Raw genomic sequence first — 22,962 nt, forward strand, 5'->3', positions numbered from 1 at the left:
GTTTGAGTTTCTCAGAAACTGCTGACCTCCTGGGATTTTCACGCATAAGAGCTTTTAGAGTTTACAGAGAACGGTGCGAAAAACAGGCAAAAAAAATCTAGGAAGCAGCTGTCCTGTGGGCAAAAAACACCTTGTTAATGAGAGAGGTCAGAGGAGAACGGCCAGACTGGTTCAAGCTGACCATAATTCAAATAACCACGCATTACAGCAGTGGCGTGCAGAAGAGCAGTTGTGAATGCACAACACGCCGAGTCTTTAAGTAGATAGGTGCAGTTGCAGAACATGTAGTCAGCCACTTCATTAGGTACAGGAATAAAGTGGCCCCTGAGGGCATAATAGTGAAACTTGGAATTTTTGCTGGAACTTCAGCAATTGTGGAAAACTTTTGCTTAATTTAATAATATTTTATTCTGAAGCAGAGGTGCCCAACCTGGGAGTCCACAGACCCTTCAGTTAATAGTAGAGGTCCATGGCTTAAAGAAGGTTGGGAACCCCTGCTCTAAGACTCATAATTTCACTGAGATTAATCGGGAAAGGATTGAGTCTTCTGCTGCATCGTCATCCCACACTGCAGTCAAAACAAAATGTATGAAGACATTAATGTTAAACTTGTTCAAGATTATTTACAGAAATAGAAAATGATTACTCCACACGGAGACAGCTGATTTATCAGACTGGTTAGAATCTTTTGTCTATTAATACTCCCTGGAATAGGTAACAGGTAAGCACTGATCTATGAAAGATAAAGGCAGTTTCGTAATAAATAAAACTGCAATTCATTGTCTTCACAGATTACCAATGAACAGTTAGCCCCTGACTGCCGACTGGGGAAGAAGGAAGGGAAACCATTTTCAGGAGTAACTGCGTGTATGGATTTCTGTGCCCATGCTCATAAGGACCAACACAACATGTACAACGGCTGCACTGTGGTACGTAAATCACCACGTCACTCAAATCTGTACTTAATCCATAGATCCCTCCGGCAGAACTTTGAATTTCATGCTATCAAATAAGTAGTTAAATTTCCAGCACAGTCAGAAACTTGCTTTGCAATAGTACCCTCTCAATAAGAACTGTTAAAAAAAAACCCGGCAGATGCCAGAAATCTGAAATAAATTCTGATGAAGGGTGCCGGAACTGAAATGGCGGCTGTTACTCTTCAGCAGATGCTGCTCAACCTGCTGATAGTTTCCAGCACTTACTGTATTTATTTTAGTTGTAACGGTTCTCAGGAACATGGTGGGTAAAGGAATTGGACCCACATTTAAATCAATTTGAGTTATGGGGTATAAATCATTCTGATTGTTTTAAAGGAATTGGGGGAGTTTCAAACTGGTGTCTGCAGAATGACCATAAGACCATAAACCATAAGAGTAGTATCAGCTCATGAAGACAAAGACCGACACCATTTCTGACACCGCCAGAGTCTTGACTCAAGCAAGAACAAGAATTTCTCGAAGTGTGTTTCTGTACAGAAGGATCCACCAACAAGCTCACTGATGTAGATCCAGTTTATGAATCCCTACAGAGAAAAGCCAAACTACGATGTCAACAATTAACCAATCACCAGTAATCTCGGGATCTGGACAGCAAAGCAAACACTTCCTGTGGACCTCCCTCGAAACTAGCCAATCAGAATCTTCGACTGCTAAACTGTTCACCATCTTCTGAACCAGCCAACCACATCACGACGTTTAACAGCATCCATTCGGACCCCAGGGGAGAAGATAAATCGGCATTCTGAGAAGAGCACGTTCAACTGATGATGGCTTCTTGTTTGGAGCCAAAACATCTGCAAACATCTTGCCAAGTTCAGCAATCAACCAAAGTTCCACATAAGAGTAGAATTAGGCTATTCGGTCCATTTGCTCTAGCATTCAGTCATGCTGATCTGTTTTCCCTCTCAATCCCATTCTCCTGCCTTCTTCCTGTATCGTTTGACCCGCTTACTAATCAAAAACATATCAACCTCCACTTTAAATATACCCAATGACTTAGCCTCAATGAATTCCACAGATTCACCATCATCTGGCTAAAGAAATTCCTCTTCATCACTACTTTAAATGGGCATCCGTCTATTCTGAGGCTGTGCCCTCTGGTCCTATATAGGAAACATCCCCCACTACAGGAAACATCTTCTCCATATCCACTCTATCGAGGCCTTTCAGTATTTGTTAGGTTTCAATTAGATTCCCCATCATGCTTCTAATCTTCAATGATACAGGGCCAGGTCCCTTCAAACACTCCTCATGCATTAATCCTTTCATTCCTGGGATCATTCTTGTAAATCTTCTGTAAGCCCTCTCTGATGCCAGCACATCTTTTTCTTAGATACGGGGCCCAAATACAACCCTGTTTAATTGAACGGTGTTTGGAATTCGAAATCCGCAAGATGGAGAGATTAATTTTTTTAATAATTGCTGATAGAGTCAACATTTAATGCCTATCCTCAAATCAATGTAAAAATCATCTTTCCAAAACTGCTGGTGATTAGGAGAGTTGCAGTGATCAACAGAAGTTATTCTTGCTGCTTATTTATTTATTATTATTCCTTCTTTCATTTTGTATTTGCACAGTTTGTTGTCTTTTCACACTGGTCGAACGTCCATTTGGTGCGGTCTATTCTTGATTCTGCTACGGTTATCATTCCATTCTGGATTTATTGAGTATGCATGCCCACTTGAGGATAAATCCCAGGGTGACACACAGTGTACTTTGGGGATAACTTTACTTTGAACTTTGAACTGTGGAGGCCAAGTCTCGATTAGTGAGGCTGCCGAAGGTTACAAGGGGAGGGAGAATGGGGTTGAGGAAGTTAGTAAATTAGCCATGATGGAATGGCGGAGTAGATTTGATGAGTCAAAAGGCTTAATCTTGCTCCCATGTGTTATGTATGGTCTTAAATTAGTGCTGCAAAGGAGAATGATAAAGAGATAAGCAAGATATATATATATATATATATATATATATATATATATATATATATATATATATATATATATCTTATTTTTTATATATATATATATATAATCTAATTTCTTTAAAGAATTAGGGCAGAGCAGTGGTGCCGATTGTAGAACTGCTACCTCACAGTATTAGAGACCTGTGTTTAATCCTCAGATTGGGCACTGTCCGAGCGGAGTTTGCACGTTCTCCTTGTGACCATGTTGTGTTCTCAGGATGCACTGAGTTCCTCCCACATCCCAAAGATGTGCAGGCTGGTAGATTAACTGACTGCTGTGAATTGCACATAGGTGAGTTGGGTGGTAGGTGGAGATACATCTCTACCAAAGGAGGTGTAAGGCACTCCTTCCCTTCACTAGCCTTCAGGTTATCTTTGGGCAAGGTGTAGCCCCTGCTTAGCCCCACAATCAGGGTCACGTGAACGGTCGTATGAGCAGCTGGTGCATATCACAAGTCCTGGTTATGCGACCACTGACACCAGGCGGACAATCTCTGAAGAGTATTGATAATGGCTGGGGTCACCCGTCTTGTAAAGACACTGCCCAGAAGAAGGCAATGGCAAACCAACTCTGTAGAAAATGTTGCCAAGAACAACCGTGGTCACGGAAAGACTGTGATTGCCCATGTCATATGACACAGCATGTAATGAAAGAACAATGTTGGTGAGTGTCTGAATCTGGGAGGAATTTAAGAGAATATGTGGAGAATAAACAAAATGAGTATAAAATGCAAAATGTTAGTGCAAAATGAGAGGTTGAGGGTCAACATGGACGCAATGGGCTGAAAAGCCCATTTCCACGCTATGACCCCGTGACTCTAAGTCTTGAGAATGCATCAGTATTTTTTTTATTGCTACTGATGTAGGCACTCGTTATTCCAGGTTATTTACAGAACCCTCGTCACCACTTTTATTGAAAGTGTTGTGTTAGCATGGCTGAGTGTCAAACATGGGACTATCCCATGTGGAAAACTACTGAGGGTTCTCTGCAAGGAACCAAAGTCACTCTACTCTGGAAGGGATGAGCTGAATCACATTTTCATCAAACGACACGTTGAAGCTGCAATACAGGATGATGATTTTTGCAATCCTGTTAGCAATTGCTTGGAAAAGGCAACTGGGGCCGCACGGTAGTCTCGTGGTTGGCGCAACGTTTTATGGCGCTAACTCAGTTCCTGCCACTGTCTGTAAGGAGTTTGTACGTTCACCCCCTGACCTCATGGGTTTCTCCAGCTACTCCAATTTCCTCCCACGTTCCAAAGATGTAGGGGTTTGGGTAAGTGAGTTGTGGGCTCACTACGTTGGCACCTTAAGTGTGGCGACACTTGCCCAACACAACCCTCATTGATTTGGCTTGGTGCAAATGACACATTTCACTGTATGTTTCAATGTCAATGGCAAATAAAGCTAATCTTTAAAGATCGTTATTGAAAAAATATTGCATCGTTATCTGCTTGTCACATCTGTCTCGCTGATGCAGAGAAAAACAAAGACAGCCTTGAAAGGGAACTTTAGAAGTTCTACTTGAAAGTAGAAGAGCATGGTACAAATCAGTGACATTTTACCTTCATTCCAGGTGAAACCAGGTCCCAGAGAGGTGGCTGACTTCCAACTGTTATTCATAATGCAACACTGCCACATGGTGGCGGCTAACAGTACTGCAATGGCTGTTTCTTCCCGACAGATTAATGGGGTGGGTGGGTGGGAGAAATAAAATCAGAATTTTGTCAGGTCGTTGTTTTGGCGTTGGATTCTGAGTTTAGTGTTTTGGGTCTGAGGTCAGAGTGCAATAATAGCTTGAGGTGCTATGATACGGTGATATTAGTAAGTTAAACTCACTTGGTCAAATCAATTTGAGTTTATTTTTGTGTGCACAAGTATGGTGAGGTAGAGTTTTAGAAAAGATTCCTTGTTGCAGCATCACGGGCAAGTAGGTATAGACAACAGTGAAGAGAGAGAGAGGAACAGACCGTGCAAGAATAAAACCTCAGTGTTATTGGATCTGACTGTTTAATCCTTAATTCTTAGATTAGACTGTTTAATTGTTATTTTCTTTGTTTAATTGTTTAATTGTTAGTTTAACAATTGTCTGCTGGTATTTTAAGTAGGTCTGATATGCACATAACGGTTTAATATGCTTCTAGTAGTTACACAAAGTATAATTCCGGAAAGTTCTAGAAGCTTCTTTGTACTGCATTAATTGAATAAGAGCTATCTCATTGGTTAATTAGTCACAGTAGTGTAATTGGGTGGCACGAGCTCATCGGGCCGGAGGGTCTGTTGCTGCTCTGCATCTCTAAATTTAAAATTCTCCTGATAATCAAATTTGTTAACGGGACACACTGCAGAACATTTTTAAAAAGTGCAGATGCTGGCTATCTGAAATAAAAGCAGAAAATCATAAAGAGCACCAAATTTCTTGGTGTTCACCTGGCGGAGAATCTCACCTGGTCCCTCAACACCAGCTCCATAGCAAAGAAAGCCCAGCAGGGTCTCTACTTTCTGCGAAGGCTGAGAAAAGTCCATCTCCCACCCCCCCATCCTCATCACATTCTATAGGGGTTGTACTGAGAGCATCCTGAGCAGCTGCATCACTGCCTGGTTCGGAAATTGTACCATCTCGGATTGCAAGACCCTGCAGCGGATAGTGAGGTCAGCTGAGAAGATCATCAGGGTCTCTCTTCCTGCCATCACGGACATTTACACTACACGCTGCATCCGCAAAGGAAACAGCATTATGAAGGACCCCACGCACCCCTCATACAAACTCTTCTCCCTCCTGCCGTCTGGGAAAAGGCTCCGAAGCATTCATGCTCTCACGACCAGACTATGTAACAGTTTCTTCCCCCAAGCTATCAGACTCCTCAATACCCAGAGCCTGGACTGACACCTTGCCCTACTGTCCTGTTTATTATTTATCGTAATGCCTGCACTGTTTTTGTGCACTTTACACAGTCCTGTGTAGGTCTGTAGTCTAGTGTAGCTTTCTCTGTGTTTTTTTTTTACGTAGTTCAGTCTAGTTTTTGTACCATGTCATGTAACACCATGGTCCTGAAAAACAGTCTCATTTTTACTATGCACTGTACCAGCAGTTATGGTCGAAACGACAATAAAAGTGACAACTTGAAAAATGCTGAAAACACACATCAGGTCAGGCAGAATCTGTGGAGAGAGAAAAACAGAGTTAAGTTTTTCAGGTTAGAGACTTGTCTTTGGAACGTCAGTCACACCTGAAGCATTCACATCAAACGCTTCTTGCAAAGTGAGTCCTGTCTCCATCAGTTTACACCAACACTCAGTGGTAATGTCACACTGCTGTGCTCTACCTGACAAGTTAAATGACAACAAAGAAAAGCACCGTTAACCATAAATCTTTCCAAGAATGTGGCATGGCAGCATAGTGGTTAGCACAATGCTTTACTGTACCAGCGCCTGGGGTTCAATTCCCACCACTAGCTGTAAGGAGGTTGTACGTTCTGCTCGTAACAATGTGGGTTTCCTCCGGGTGCTCCAGTTTCCTCCCACAGTCCAAAAACCTACCGGTTGGTAGGTTAATTGTAAATTATCCTGTGATTAGGCTAGGGTTAAATCAGGGGATTTCTGGGCGGCACAGCTCAAGGGGCTGGAAGGGCCTATTCCGCGCTGTTTCTCAATCAATCAATCAATAATCTGCTAGCGTATTTTATTTCCAGGTTTGCACCCTGACGAAGGAGGACAATCGACAGATTGGAACAACCCCAGAGGATGAGCAGTTGCACGTGCTTCCCCTCTACAAGGTGTCGACGACCGACGAGCACGGCAGTGAGGACAACCAGAACGAGAAGATCAAGGTGGGGGCGATCGAGGTGCTTACCGCCTTTCCCAGGGAGGTGAGAATGCTGCCCGAGCCGGTCAAGTCAGCACGCCAGAAGAAGCTGGAAGCCAAGAGGGCCGCTGAGAAGCAGAGGAACCAAGAGAAGAAACTCCTGGCTGGGAAGCTGAAACAGGAAGCAGAAAATCTCAAGTGCAGCACTCCACAAAGCAAAGGTAATCACTTTTTCTTTTTTTATAATTAAAATTTGTACTCGTACCTCACATTCTGCTGATGCAAAAACACAATTAAAAAACGTACGCTTTAGGATTGACCATCGTTCTCTTACTTTCCATAGAACTTCTAATCTTCTACCGACGTACACTCAGTGGCCACGTCTGCTCGTTAATGCAATTATCTCATCAGCCAATCACGTGACAGCCACTCAATGCATAAAAGCACACAGACACGGTCAAGGGGTTCAGTTGTTGTTCAGACCAAGCATCAGAATGGGGAAGAAACTTGATATAAGTAGCTTTGACCGTGGACCATTTTTTGGTGCCTTATTCAGGGCCTTTACCCTGCTATAATCTTAATAAATAAATAAAACTGGTCAGATCACACTTGAAATATTGTGCTCAGTTCTGGTCACTTCATTATAGGAAAGATGTGGAAGCTGTAGAGAGGGTGCAGAGAAGATTTACCAGGATGCTATCTGGACTAGAGAACATGTATTATGAGGAACGGTCGAACAAGCTAGGACTTCTCTCTTAGGAACAGAGGAGGAACTAGATGGAGGCTGATGAGACTGAGTGGACATCCAGGAACCTTTTCCCCAGATGGAAATGGGTAATGTGAGAGGACATCATTTAAGGTGATTGGAGGAAAGTATAGGGGAGATATTAGAGGGAAGATTTTTATACAGAGGGTGCGAAGTGTGTGAACGCACTGCCAGGGCATTGGTAGAGGCAGGTACATTAGGGCCATTTGGGAGACTCTGAGATCTCATAGATGAAAGAAAAATGGAGGGCTATGTGGGAGGGAAGGGTTACATTGATCTTGGAGTTGGGCCGAAGGGCCTGTACTGTGCTGTAATGTTCTATGCTATGAACCTGAACTTTATTGTCTTTCTGCACTGCACTCTCTCTGTTCCTGTTACACTTTATTTTGCCTCGTTATCGCTTTACCTTGTTTTAGCTCAGTGCACTGTGTAACGATTTGATCTGAATGGACAGTAAACTTCTCACTGTATCCTGGTCCATGTGACAATAGCAGACCAACCCTAACTCCAATAATACCAACCCCAGTACTCTAAGGACATGCTTAGAGCACTGTGTGCTGTGGCCTTCTGTCACCTTTCAACTTGCTGCTTTTTCTGCCTTTCTTATTGAGAATTCAAACATTGAACTGAAATACAAGCAACTAAATAAATTTAGAATGTGAAAAAAAGGAACAGCTTCAACTGCAGGGCAGCACAGTAGTATAGTGGTTAGCATGACGCCTTTATAGCGCCAGAGATTACTGCCCGTTATGCTGCTGGCTTTTAGGGCAGTGATAAAGATCCTCCACCTCTCACCATATAGAAGGATTCTTCATTGCTGTTTCCATAGCAATTTTGTTTGACCAGTCAGGGTTGTTAGCGCTGAGCTGAACCCCAGGACCGGTTGACCACTCTTAGTCAAGCCGCAAGCCTTTGACCTGTTTACCAACAGGCAAAGCACAAAGCCCTGACTCCAGTCAACGTAGCTGTCCGGGTCACCGAGGCACACGACAAGATCTGGTCCTCTCTCTCCCCCCCCCCCCCCCCCCAACAACTGTCTGTAAGGAGTTTGCAGGATCCTTCCCATGACTCTGTGGGTCCCCTGCAGGCGCTGCAGTTTCCTCCTGCATTATAAGACGTACGGGTTAGTAGGTTAATCGGTCACGTGGGCTCGTTGGGCCAGTAGGGCCTGTTATCGCGTTGTATCTAAATAAACAAACAAACAAATGATTAAATAAATCAGGGTGGGTGAATACCGTATGTTGTATTCCTCCGCGGTGCGGGTGGTTTGCCATTTATCCCGGGAGAAAGAAACTTAGCTTTGTAGGTCAAAGCCACGTAACGCAGAGAGTCGCGGCCATTGTGAATCAGGGAATACTCAGCTTTTGAGGCAAAGCTTTCTGATTCAACTTCTCTTGTCTCCACAGATGTGAGTTTGGCAAGTGGAACGCCCCAACATCACCTCACACCTTCAATCAAAATAGAACCCCAGGATCACTATAATTCCTACAAGCACAGCGGGAATTCTGTCGTGGAGAGTTACACAGTGCTTGGTAACTACAGACCCTCCAATGCGTATGGTCTGGGCAACGCCTATCCTTATCATTCCTACTATGCAAGGCCTGCCCTGTCTGCCATTAGTAATTTTCGCACACGTTACTCATTTCCCTATGGATATTATGGTTATCCAAGCAACCAATTATTCCCCCCATCATTCCTTAACTACGGCGGTAATGACTCACGGCCAGGGAGTTTCTCAGGAAGCAGGTTTGAGAAGAAGCCAGACGTCCAGGAGCTGTGTTCAAATTTCAATCTTGCCCTCATAAATAACAGGATCGATGGCTCCGACCAGGGCACAGAGGTGACGCCGAAGCAGAACCATCAGCTGATGTTTCAAGGGGGAGCGGGCCTGGCTCCTCAGGGCTCACTGCCCGCAGCATCCAGTCAGTCCCAGCAGGCGTGCCACATACCCGAGGAGGTCAAAAGAGCCTCGCAAAATGCCAACAGCATCAACCGATACATCAAGAAGGAGCCGGAAGACCCTGCTCCCTATTCCCAATCTTGCCACGAGGCTTCCGTGAACGCCCACGCTGTAAACAATTCCTTCTCTGCCACGCAAACGCCGCCTGGCCTCGGCCACCAAGGGAAATCGTGGGATATGTTTAAGCCGAATGGTAGCTTGGTGTCAGCTGCAGCGACTGGGCACGAGAAGCCTTGGGGCCTGTTCAATTCTACCGACAGCACCAAGTTAGCCAACACAAGCGTTCAAGAAAGGTGGAACTCAATAACACCCAATAGGAATATGGCTGGGACGCCCGTGTCAAACGCACAAGAAAAGCTGTGGAACTTGCACACCGATGCCAGGAGCACACCACCCGTGAAAAGTGGGAACCTCCAGGGGGCGCCGTGGGAGTCGTACAAACCAGGTGAAGCCATCACTCCCCCTTCCATCTCATCGAATGTTAACCTTAAGGACAGATTATGGGAGCCCATGAAAATGCAGAACAACCTGTCAACCATACCTGGCTCCAGCCTCCCTGACAAACTCCAGTGGGAAATGTTCAAAAGGAGCAGCAGCAACGGTAACCTGCGGGAGAAGGTGTGGGCCGAAAACGGTACGGTGTTCTCCAGCGCAAGTGCAGAAGGGAAACAGTGGGATCTTTACAAACTAAATGAGAACAAGGCAGCTTTAGATGGCTCAGGAATACAGGAACAGCTCTGGGACCCTTACTGTATGAACGACAGTGTGGAGGACCTGCCTCCTGAAAACGTGAAGGAGGAGGAAGAGGAAGTGTGGTCGGACAGCGAGCACAATTTCTTGGATGGGAACATTGGTGGGGTTGCCGTGGCTCCGGCTCACGGCTCCATTTTGATCGAGTGCGCCCGAAGAGAGCTTCACGCCACCACTCCGCTGAAAAAACCGAACCGGTGTCACCCCACGCGAATATCTCTTGTGTTCTACCAGCATAAGAACTTAAATGAGCCGAACCACGGCTTAGCACTCTGGGAAGCGAAGGTGAAAGTCCTCGCAGAAAGGGCAAAACAAAGGCGGGAAGAAGCGGCGAGGTTAGGCTTGCCCCTGGTAAATTCCAAGCTCCTCGGGAAAAAGCGCAAATGGGGCAGTGCGCCAACTACAGACATTGAACACAGTAAGAAAGACTTCTTTCCCACACGCCAGGCTTTGACCATTACCACAAACACTGTTATCACTGTGTCTTCATACGCCTATACCCAGGTAACAGGACCCTACAACCGTTGGATTTGAGACACGTACAACTTGGCGGCCATTTTACCTCACTACGGCAACGGTCTCTGTTGCTGGATGCGGTGCTTTCCTCTGTCAAATATACTGTAGAGGGAGAATTCCACTCAAGTGCAAATCATCTCGAAATCTGCACTCTGAGCAAAGAATTTTAATTACGATTAAAAAAAAATTCCTGGTTTTAGTAATCTAATTTATATATCTACATGTTTTTGAACTTATAGCTACCCATCGTTACTGAAGGGTAAAAGAAAACTTTCTATGTCAAATTAGAAAAATAGTATTTATTGTACACATTTTGTTGTATTTGTTGTTCAAAGAAAAATAATCATTTGGTAGAGAAGCAACTACTTCTTCAGGGCCAAGTTAATTCTGACAGATATCAACATCTCAACCTGTTAGACTTCATCTGAAACTAAACTAAAAAAAAAAGGAAAACTGGTGCTTTTTTAAAAAAGACGTTTACAGCACAGAGTTCATTTTTGGTCACGGCAGTAAAAATCAGCTTACAGAATCCTTAGCCCAGTGACTTCATAATGTAAACTATTACCACTGGCCTGTCTGTTGGTGCTCTAAACCTTATTAGCCTGGTGTTTCTGGTCGAAACATCAAGCACATGCACTTAAATGTAAAAAAAAATCCCATTGTGCCGTTCAGAGGTAGATATTAATGGCAATTAACATCTTGGTGCTCCTCCATTGCCTTTTTCTTCTCATTTCATTTAAAAAAAAGAGAATTTTACAGTATGCCTGCTGTACCTTGATAAAGCAGAAATTATTTTATGATCTAATCATCTAGTTGTATTTCACTAAGCGTTTGAATTGTGATTACAGTCAAACCTAAAATGGCAGATTTCTGGATATCTAAGAATGGATTTCCCAGAATATGTCCTTCAGACTCTATAAAAATAAATCATGTTGCAGTTTTAGGCTGAAATATGCTCACCACCTGAACCCATCTTCTTTCCATTCTCAGAATCCAATGGGATTCTTCCTTCTTCAGCCCCTTACCTTTTCCACCTATCAGCTCCCAGCTTCTTACTTCATTCCCACCCAGCTTCCCCCTCAACTGGCTTCACCTGCCATCTTGCGCTCTTTCCCTTCTTCCCCCCACTTTCTTATTAGCCTTCTCCCCCCCCACCCATTCTCAACACCTGAACCATTCTCCAATACCCTATGAGATTCCTATCATCTCCCAGCTTCTCACTCCATCCTGCACCCACCTACCTTCCCCCCTCACCTGACTTCACCTATCACCTGCCATCTTGTACTCCTTCTCCTTCCCTCCCACCTTCTTATTCTGGCTTCCCCCACCCCCCCCCCCATCCTTCCCAGCCTTGATGAAGGGTCACGGCCCAAAAACTTTGACTCTTTATTCCTCTCCAGAGATGCTGCCCGACTGGCGTACTTCTCTGGATTTCCAGACTCTCACACGAAACAGAACTCAGCAGGTCGGGCGACATCTACGGAAATGAATAAACAGTTTTGGGCCAAAACCCTTCATGGTGCAGAATCTCTTTGTGTTTGTCAGCACCTGAACTGATTGCATTGAACACAAGGGACTCTGCCCAGGCTGGAAATCCAGAGTATGGTCAGGTGAATTTCAGTGCTGAACACTTGCAGTCTGAAATTTGGTGAACTTCCAAGGTTTTCCAGTTAATAAGCGAAGAAGGGTTAACTGTAATGACAATGCACCACCAGTCTAGGAGATAGGCCTATTATTTTTATTAGCATGTCATTGGAACTCCACTCAGGTGTCTCTTTCAGAGTGCAGGGATTCAAGTGACAGTGTTGATTTATTTTTTCCTTCTATTCTTCATATTTTTTTCCACACATTGATATAAAAAAGTACAGCAGGTTGTATATTTTACCTGCATTCTATATCCTCCAATTTTAAACTGTAAATATATGAAAAGAAAACATTTTAAAGCACTTTCACCTTGATTTTAAAATGACAACTTGAAGTAGTTTATTTAACAGATAATTATTGGGAGAACTACTGTAAATAGCTGCAAAATTTTTAGCAAAATATTTCTCAATGTTCCTGTACCCTGTTCTTTAACCTCCCCCCCCCCCCCCCCACAACCATCTTTAGGAAATATTAACCATCATGGTCGTGTTGAATTCAGCTCATGTTCTTACACTGATTAAGCCCAGAAATAGGTTGAGGATTATTCTTTGGGAATCATTGAAATCATTTGTTTTTGATCAAACGCCATAACTTTGGCGTAAAGTACCATTTATTTTGCCACATTGAAGCATGCACGTGCTGTAAAATTTGGTGTATAAATCAGTTTATAGCCTTTTATAATAGAGGAAGATCAGCTGGCATTCACCCAATCTCCTGTATCTCTTAAAAAAAGCAGCCGCAAAAAAAAACAGCTTATGATTCAGACTTAAAATTGTTCTGCCTTCAAACAAGTGGTTGTTTACTTGATTTCCCATTGTACAATGCATGCTTTGTTTAATCTTCCAGTTTCTAACATGGAGTATTGAATTACCTGCATGGAAATCACAACACTTCATATTTTGTCCAAAAGTTCACCACTGAACTGATAATGCAACTGTGAGGAGATGGCTGTGCAGTTTTGAAATGGCATTTTCATTTTTGTTTTAATGCAGCCCATGGGATAATATTTCACCGACAACAGGAAAGATTTTTTTTTTAAAAAAGAATGTGGTCCATGTGTAATCTGATAACAAGAGTAAGGGGCGACGTGATAGCGTACTGGTTGACACAACGCTTTACAGTACGGTTCAATTCCCGCTGTTGTCTGTGAGGAGTTTGTACCCGTGACTGCGTGGCTTTCCTCCGGGTGCTCCGGTTTCCTCCCACAGCCCGAAGGCGTACCAGTTGGTAGGTTCATTGGTCATTCTAAATTGTCCCGTGATTAGATGAGGGTTAAATCAGTGGGTTGCTGGCAGGTGCAGCTCAAAGTGCTGGAAGGGCCTATTCCCCCTGTATCTCAATAAAATTAAAACAGGTATAATTTTGAAAAAATATTGTACCAATAAGAAAATATAATGGACATATACAGTAGGTGTTTGATAGTCAGTACAGACTATAGGCCGAAGGGCCTGTATTTCTCAATATATTATGTCCTCTGAGTTCCACAAAATGGAGTGTAAATTATCCAGTTTTGGTTGGTTTTACTTTAATAATTTCATGTGCCTTTATTGAATATTTTACACCTAGCCATCCAAAAAATTCAATTCGATTTTAAGATTTACTCTCTCTACGGCCTGTTATGCTGCTGGCACTTGGGGCAGCAATGAAGGTCCTTCATCTCTGGCGGTGTTTAGGGCTTCCCTCATCATGTCAGTAGCTCGGCTTTCACACTGTTAGTCAGGCAAGTCCCGGGTGGAGACTCAGGAATACCGTCACACTCAGATTTAGAAGGATTCTTCATTGCTGTCTCCGTAACAATTTTGTTTTAATGGTCAGGGTTGTTAGCCCTGGACTGACACCCCCCCCCCCCCCCCCCACCACCGGCTGAACCTGGAGGACTGGTGGACCATTCTTAGTCTGGCCTCTGCCCTTTGACCTGTTTGGCATGGGTGACCCTACCAAGAGCCAAAGCATAAAGCCCTGACTCCAACCAACATAGATCTCCAGGTCATTGAGGCACGCAAGCCTCCAAACCACAACAAGGTTGTGGTCCTCTTGGAGATAAGATTTACCAGCTCCCCAAAATAAAGCTCACCCTCAAGTAAGAGACTGGTCTATGATACCCTTTAGATGTCCCCTTTCCCCAGTCTAAACAAGTATTTACAGTAGAAACTGGCAGTTCATAGTTTCCATACCACTTAAGAAATCAGTTATAAGTATATATAGTCATCAATGCCATCATTAAACTAGAAGAAAACTACCTCAGATCTCTCATTTGATTAACGGATTGAGTATGTTTTCTGAACAGGTTAAAATTCCTCCATTTGCAGTAGTCATAAGCATTTACAATTTTAAGAAGAGAATTTCTAAAACTTTTCACGTAATGTCAGGGGTACAAGACTAATTGACGTTACATACTCATAACGTGGAACATTGAAAGATTAGTTTCAGCTACATAAGATAAAACTCCTTTAATGTGAGCTGCTATTTCCATCCCCCAAAAAATTAGCCTTTTTTTTTTAAACATAAGAGCAGAATTAGGCCTTTTGGCACACTGAATCTGCTCCATGGCTGACTTATTATCCCTCTCCTTCCTTCTCCCCTTCTGCTGCGCAAACAACGCATGTTGTCCACGTTTCATTTAATTTTGCGACTCGGATGAGGAGAATATATTTATCTCCCTAACTGTCCTCTCAGCATGCCTCAATCCTGCAGGTAAAATGCTCCTACTCTAAGTAATTAGTAACCTTGAAGTGAATTTTCAATAGCTAAAGTTGAAACACGTTATCCTCAGATGACAGTCCCACGGTCTACTATTGGAGATACAAAGCTGTCTTCACTCTTTATAATATTATTGCATAAATTTTATAAAGACTGCCCTGGTAGGCAAAAGGATAATGTGTACTCAAAGAGTTAACTGAATTGGCATTCTGTACTGTCCCTTTCTCTCTCTACAGCACTATTTCAACATTAATATAGATTCTTCCCTTCACCCCTAACACACTCTCAGGCCAAGCCATAGAAGCTTACGTTTACCAGATTACATTTCCCCAATTACTAAAGAGTGCAGTATGATTGCTCTCTTGAGAAACAGGCAACTTTAATTCCTGGAACTATACCTCAGGAATTGTTTCTGTACATGCAAACAACACTAAAAGGTGCTAAAATAAATGACTAAATGTGAAATACCAGCAATTTGTACTCACTGTAACAGCCTGACATAACTTGAATTACATGCAGGATAGCTTTTGTCACTGTTTCATCACAGGGTTAAAGAGCACCACGTGTGCTACTTGTATTTGCTGGTTACATTTAAAGCAGTATAGTATTTGCTTCCAAATCTGAAAAGCTCTGAGCAAACCAGTCTGTCTTTGACGAGTTTCCCCAGTGAATGCCACTGATTTAGGTTTCCATGCAAATGCAACGTCAGTTGTACTAAAAATGAAGGCTGCTGGTTAAAATCCACCTTACTGTGAAAATTAAAACATATTGAGGAGAAAAAACCGCCTCAATTTTCCCATCAGTGAATAGCAACGATACTTATATTGTCAAAATATATAAATAAACCAAAAAGTTATAAATTGCTTGTCGAAATTATGTTAAACACAATTTTGAGAATCTTAAAATATATACCAAATTTTGTGAGCCAATCAGAATTAAACAAATAAAATTACCTACACAATGACGTAGGTCTAAGGGGAAAGTTCGTTCAAGAAAATGCTTTGGAAAATAGTGTGCATAAATGCACTGTAATTCATCTTTACACATTGATATGTTGCTCTTTTTGTTCTCCAAAGGATAAGCTATACAGTACTTTACAAAGACATATATTCACAAAAGAAGTAAGGGCCACCTTAATCCCCTATTTTATATAAGTCTAAGTATAAATTGGATTCAAATTTAAGTTATGTTTTTATAAAGGTAATCAATCTAAAATATTCCACAGCTTCTGATCTGTGGATTGTCCAAGCAAACTTTTGATGGCGATAGATTGCTGGTACCAGTGTGGAAAACTCACTAGCCTTCCACTGATGAGATAGAGTGGCATTATTCTTGAGCCTTGGTACTACTCACTGAGTCCTGTACCTCAGTTAAGTCTGGAAACATCTTGACCATTGTCAATAGACATCCAAAAAATATATTTGAATGCACAGCAAGAACAAAACCCAGTACATTGTTTAGCCTAGCGTGATACAGTGAAAATATTTTGGAGAGATTATAATGTGACCTGCTGAAAGGTGCTACAATATAATAGTACTGTAACTTAAACCAGTTGCAGTGTCCACACAGAGATTAGAAATTTAGGTTCAGGGGTAGAGAAACTTCATTTTCAACATTGCAATATGATTTCTCATTGAAAAGGAGAATACATCTCTTAGACAATTACATGACACCATCTCTATTTAGTTTCTTAGCAAGTTTTATTGCATACCTTTTGTAGAGATATTTCTATAGAATGTATGTAAATTCACTAGTGTGGACACTCAGAGTGCGCACAATAGGATTAAAATATTAACACTTAGTTAACTTTGAAATTTCTTCTCTTCAAATGTGACAGCTAAGGGGAATTAAAATATTAACACTTAGTTAACTTTGAAATTTCTTCTCTTCAAATGTGACAGCTAAGGGGAAAGCGTGTTAAATATATGTCTTTTGATGCAACGTTCTATGGTAAAAAAAATGATTTAAGACAGTTCAGATTCACAGGGCCTTTCTGGTTTCTTTAATTACGGAAATGTTAGCGTTTGTTACCCATTCTGCAGCAAAATTTTTTGCAATGCTTGTGCTTAATGCTGGCATAAATTTATGCTTTATCCATGTGACTTTATTTTGTATATCAGTATTTGTAAATATGAAGTATGTTTTAAACTTCTTCCAAATTGTTTTTATATTTCTTTTGTTTTTTTTATTTGAGGTGCTATTTGATTTGTCCAGTCAGGTGATCTTGCCCCCATTTTTTTAAATAAATGCTTGTGTTTTGGTTGTACAGAAATTTGGATTCTGTTTGGTGACTTCCTCATCCTAAAATCCAGGATTTCCTTTAGAAATCTATAGCATTAGGGCAATCTTGTAATACAATGCAAATGAGCATGACTTTCATGAAACATGGGTTTAACGAGATAATTTTAATGTACCTTCATACAGGGCATGCTTTCTTTGCTTTGATAACTAAATATTTTAGCTCTCTTTGACAAGATCTATCTTCTTTAAAAGGAGAAGGATCGTGTATATTTCTTGATAGGTAGATAATTTCAGATTTAAAAAAAATAGTATGTTAACTCTGTGGTATTCCCATAGAATCTACACTCAGTGACCACTTCATATGTGATACAGGAGTGGAGCCCAGGGTGGTCTTGTGCAGCTGTAGTCCATGCACTTCAAGGGTCAACACGTTGTGTGTTCAGAGATGCTCTTCCTCACTCCGCTGTTGTAACATGTGATTATTTGAGTTACTGTCACCTTCCTGTCAGCTTTAACCAGCCTGGCCATTCTCCTCTGATCTCTCTCATTAAGAAGGCTTTTTTACCCACAGAACTGCTACTCACTGAATGTTGTTTTTTTGTTTCTCGCACCATTCTCTGTAAACTCTAGAGACTGTCGTGCATGAAAATCCCAAGAGATCAGCAGTTTCTGAGATACTCAAACCACCCTGTCTGGCACCGATCATCATTGCACAGGCAAATCACTTAGATTCATAATTCTTCCCCATTCTGATATTTACTCTGAACAGCAACTGAACCTCTTGACCTGTCTGCATGCCTTGAGTTGCTGCCACATTATTGGCTGATTAGATATTTGCATTAATGAGCAGGTGTACAAATGTATCTAATAAAGTGATCACTGAGTGTGTATTAAAAAATCACGGGTAAAATATTCCATCATCACTGCATAGGAGCCACTTATTTTTATTTACATTATTTAGACACTGTAAGAGCAATCTTGCTTGGAATAACAAAGTGTGCAGTGGGAGCGAGATGGTTGCCACCCCTTATTTGGTTTTTTGCCACCTCTTTGTTTTTATGCCAACACAATATTGAAGCATACATTTTGCAAGGGCACACACACACACACACACACACACACACACACACACACACACACACACACACACACACACACACACACACACACACACACACACACACACACACACACACACACGCACACACAGGAGATATGTCTGCATTTTGGTTTTGTCAGTTGCAGTCCAAGAAATCCAAATGATAGCTAACATGGTGATATCTGGATTTAATACCGTGAATTACAAAACGGAGCAGTATTTAATACTATAAAAATGTTCTATGGTGTTTGAAGCAAACCTAGGATTAGGTCAGCACTAGTTGTTTAACATACTGTCCAGCTCAAATATCACTTCTGTTTGGAAAGAGCTTTTCACAGATGGGGTCACCTGAATGTACAGGCCATTACTGGCTGTACTTTCTAAGCCTTTGAAGAAAGTGCAGGTATTAAGCCTATGAGACTCCAAGCATTTTCCAAGCACACTTTGATCACACACTGAGATCTGTGGTGTCAAATGCAAACAGAGCGAGACAGTGTCTTCTGGGCAGGACTTCTTCCTTAACCCTGTTCAGGCTCTGGCTCCATAGCAACTTTCTAAAAAGCATATAAACCTCTCTGCAATGCTAATATTGTAAAAGGAACACACCTTTGAACACGTTTGTGCCGCTTCTCTTCTTCTGCTGATGTGGGAGTGGTATACATGTAGTCCCTCTTCGTAAAATGCTGACTTTATAGTTTTAAAGAAACTGTGTTATTTCATAAGGTGCACATGATGGAAGAGCTCTATAATCTTTCTCTCTAAGTGAAAGCAAGTTACTCTTTTTCAGAGGTTACGGTCAACTATAATGTTACAACAAGGTGTATATACTTGGTTTTGTTTTGGTAGGGTGGGTGGAGAAATATTGAAAATTCCCAATAGTTTGCCAGTAGTCAAAGACTACTACCGAACATTGTGGCATCAAAATCGGTGAATATGTTTCAAACCTTTCTGTAGTACAAAAAGCTATTAATCATGTGACTATTGAGTGAATTTTGCAAAGATGGCTGTGCAGTGGAAGACTGTGTTGTACACTTTGTATAATACTGTAAGTAGGAAATTACTCTTTTTTTCCTTTTTAGTGAATGGGCTTATATATCTTTTGTAACTTATCTGTCTACTGGCAAGGTAGAAAAACGCGATCAATAATCTGTAACCTTTGTTTTCAATCATGGATGGTTTATAACAATTGGTAACAAATCCACATTCCATTTGTTAAAAATGCAATACTAAAGCATAGCGATACTAAACTTTAATATAATATAAAAATGAATATGAAATTGTTTATGTAAACAGGATACTTACCCATGTGACCATTTTAGTTCAATTTACAGCTTTTGAAGAGAGGTTCTTCTATTTGACATTTGAGTTTCAAGATAATCTAATTAAATTCTGCAAAAAGTAAGAATTTCAGGTTGTATACTGTATACATTCTCTGATATTAAATTGAAATTGAAATTCAAACATCTGTGAAGCACACAAAATATTTTCTAACCAAAGTGAGATTTTAGAAAGAGTTCTGAATTGAAACGTGTTATATACTCAACTTTGTACTGAGTGGAACTGATTAGATGTCCAGTTGATTGGGGTTAGTGGTAATTCAGTACATACTGGGAGGTATAGTGTTGGTTACTGCAGGGAGCAAACATAACTGGGCAGAGTGCAAAGAGTGACTCAACACTAGAAATTCACAAACTTACTTAACTGCGCCTCTTTCAGAGATTTACTTACTGTTCAACGATGTCCCATTTGGGCTGTCGAGGGCCATCTCACTCCAGGTCCCATCACAATCATGGACCTTGATACCTACAACTAACATTCTTGCACTTTGCTCTCAGTCTGATTCTGTAAACTATTTTGTTTTTGATCTCAACAGTCTGCTAAATCTTTATCTGTGCCACGTTCATGATAAAATAGCGAAAAAGAAACACTCAGAGTGGCCGCTTATCTTCCGCCTGAGATGTGGAGCAGGACGATGTGGAAAAAAATTAGCCCTACTATGCAGATCACCACAGCACACTGCAAGAATGTGTTAGTTTACAAGCAAGCATTTGTTTCAGATAGGACCAAGTTTAATTCATGGACAGGAACCTGTACTGAATTTGGTCCCATAACTAAAATTATCCTTAAAATGAAGCTAAAATAACTAGTGTTTTGGAATTAAGCTGAAACTTCAGTTCAATTGTTTATATTGATAACCTTCTCAATAAAATATCCAACATAGATAAAACATTTGGAAAAATTCCTCCAGCTTTCGCTCATAAAATTCTTCCATACACTCACTACACCTTGGTTAATACCTGCACTCAGTGGCCACTTTATTAGATAGAGGAGTGGAACCCGGTGTGCTGAAGCCCAACCACTAAAAGGTTCGATGTGTTGTGCTTTCAGAGATACTCTTCTACGCACACTGTTATTTGAGTTACTGTTGCCTTCCTGTCAGCTTAAACCAGTCTGGTCATTCTCCTCTGACCTCTCTCATTAACAATAGTACTCACCCACAGAACTGCTGCTCACTAGATTTTTTTCTGTTTTTCACACCGTTCTCTGTAAACTCTAGACAGTATTATGCGTGAAAATCCCAGGCGATTCTCAAACTCTCCGGCCTGGCACCAACACTGTCAAAGTTAGTTAAATCACATTTTATCCCCATTCTGATATTTGGGCTGAACAGCAGCTGAACCTCTTGACGATGTCTGCATGCTCTTATGCATTGAGGTGATGCCACACGATTGGCTGATTGGATATTCACATTGACAAGCAGGTGTACTAATTAAAGTGGCTACTGAGTGTACACTTCATGATGCAGATTTCATTATTTGATACACACCTGCTAAATGGAAGACAACTCTTTAAAACAAGGCTACAAATTGTTCATGTTGAGTTTACCTGCTCGTAGCTGTAAATAAGTAAAACTTTGAATGCTGCAGTTTAGCTTTATCCAACAACCACTGGCTGTAAATCTTGCAAAGTCTAAACAAAATCACTTTGATGTGCTTCGATTTAAAATGTACATTTTAAAGGTGTAAACTCACTTGATTTTAATCATTTTTTCTATTTGATTTGGTGTTCAACAACAAAAAAAAAATCATAATGCTATTCCATTCCAAGCTAATTTAAACAGCTGCCTATGAATCACAGAATATAGTGTGGCCTGATTTTATTTTATTTTTCACATTCTGACATCAGGGATATTTTTAACAGCAAGGAAACCACCTCTGCTTATTTCTTAACATCCATCTTCCAGGGATTTTACTTTGGGATTAGATTATCTGTATCCATGTTGTAAATGTGACAACTAAGCTTTTTTGTTGCTTTAATTAACACAAGAAGTGGGAAAAAGTTTTGTACGTTAAGGCAAAGCTGTAGTGGATAATATTCTAAAAGCCTGTTGTCTTTTTTTATTTTCTGATGTATTTAAGAAATTTAGCGGGGGGGGGGGGGTGTGCAGGAGAGAAAAGATGGCATATGAAAGAATAAAACAATATAGGAAACTTTTATTCCAATTTGTTTTTGAGTTGATTTAACTGAAAAAACAAAAAGGAATTGTTATTCATAACTTTGTAGCAAGCTCCTCGGGCAAGAGGCTAGCTTGTAACCCATACTTGAAACTATTTTCTTTTGTTTAAAAAGTCATCAGCTTCACAACTTGAAATAAAAGTTTGCAGCTTCACGGGCGAAAAGTAGCATCAAACTGCAGATGGAATAGGACCATTGAGCATTTTACTGCAGATATTAATACAAGTAAATATTTTGCTGGAAGTTTTATTTTGAGTTGATTTTTTTTATTTTTCCTTTTACTTTTCCTCAAAGGTCTGACTCAGCAGTCCATAATTGTATCATTAGGCACTGATTAAAAGAAGACCAGGATTAATTTTGATTTTATTGCATTGTATTGTACACAGAAAGGTTGTTTGCAAGAACTTCCTTGTAAATGTATTCTTCCTGATCATTTCGAAATATTGTGGGTGTTTTAATAAATTTTATATTTATTTTTTGCACTCAAATCACTGGTTTTTATTCCCATTTGTGACACACTTAAAATTCAAGATTGCTTCATATCATAGAGTCATGGACCACTAGTCTAATGTCGCAGTCATAGAAAAATACAGCACAAAACAGACCCTTCAGCCTATCTAGTCCATGCTGAACCATTTAATCTGCCTACTCCCATCAATCTGCACCTGGACCATAGCCTCCATGCCACTCCCATCCATGTACCTATCCAAATTTCTCTTAAAATTGACCCCGCATCCAAAACTTGTGCTGACAGCTTGTTCCACACTCTCACTATCCTTTGAGTGAAGAAGTTCCCCCTCATGTTCCCCTTAATCATTTCATCTTTCACCCTTAAACCATGACCTCCAGTTGTAGTCTCATCCAACCTAAGTAGAAGAAGCCTGCTGGCATTTACCCTATCTATACCCTTCATAATTTCATACACCTCTATCAAATCTCCCATCAATCTTACACATTCTCGGGAATAAGGTCCTAACATATTCAATCTTTCCCTATACTTTAG

The 22,962-nt window shown here is 41.1% G+C and overlaps 1 protein-coding gene across 7 annotated transcripts in view; it reads left to right on the forward strand.

Moving 5' to 3' along the window:
- The window catches only part of tet3 (tet methylcytosine dioxygenase 3), a 329,399-nt gene extending 306,958 nt beyond the window's left edge, over positions 1-22,441 (forward strand). For all 7 annotated transcript variants that reach the window (XM_073059934.1, XM_073059969.1, XM_073059956.1 and 4 more), the window contains 3 exons: positions 792-929; positions 6,655-6,988; positions 8,940-22,441. In XM_073059934.1, the coding sequence (XP_072916035.1) occupies positions 792-929; positions 6,655-6,988; positions 8,940-10,777 (2,310 nt within the window). In that variant the 3' untranslated portion in view covers positions 10,778-22,441. The remainder of the gene's footprint in view (positions 1-791; positions 930-6,654; positions 6,989-8,939) is intronic.
- The last annotated feature ends 521 nt before the right edge of the window (positions 22,442-22,962 follow it).

This window comes from Hemitrygon akajei, chromosome 1 (genome assembly GCF_048418815.1).
Source record: "Hemitrygon akajei chromosome 1, sHemAka1.3, whole genome shotgun sequence".
In the NCBI taxonomy this organism is placed as follows: Eukaryota; Metazoa; Chordata; class Chondrichthyes; order Myliobatiformes; family Dasyatidae; genus Hemitrygon; species Hemitrygon akajei.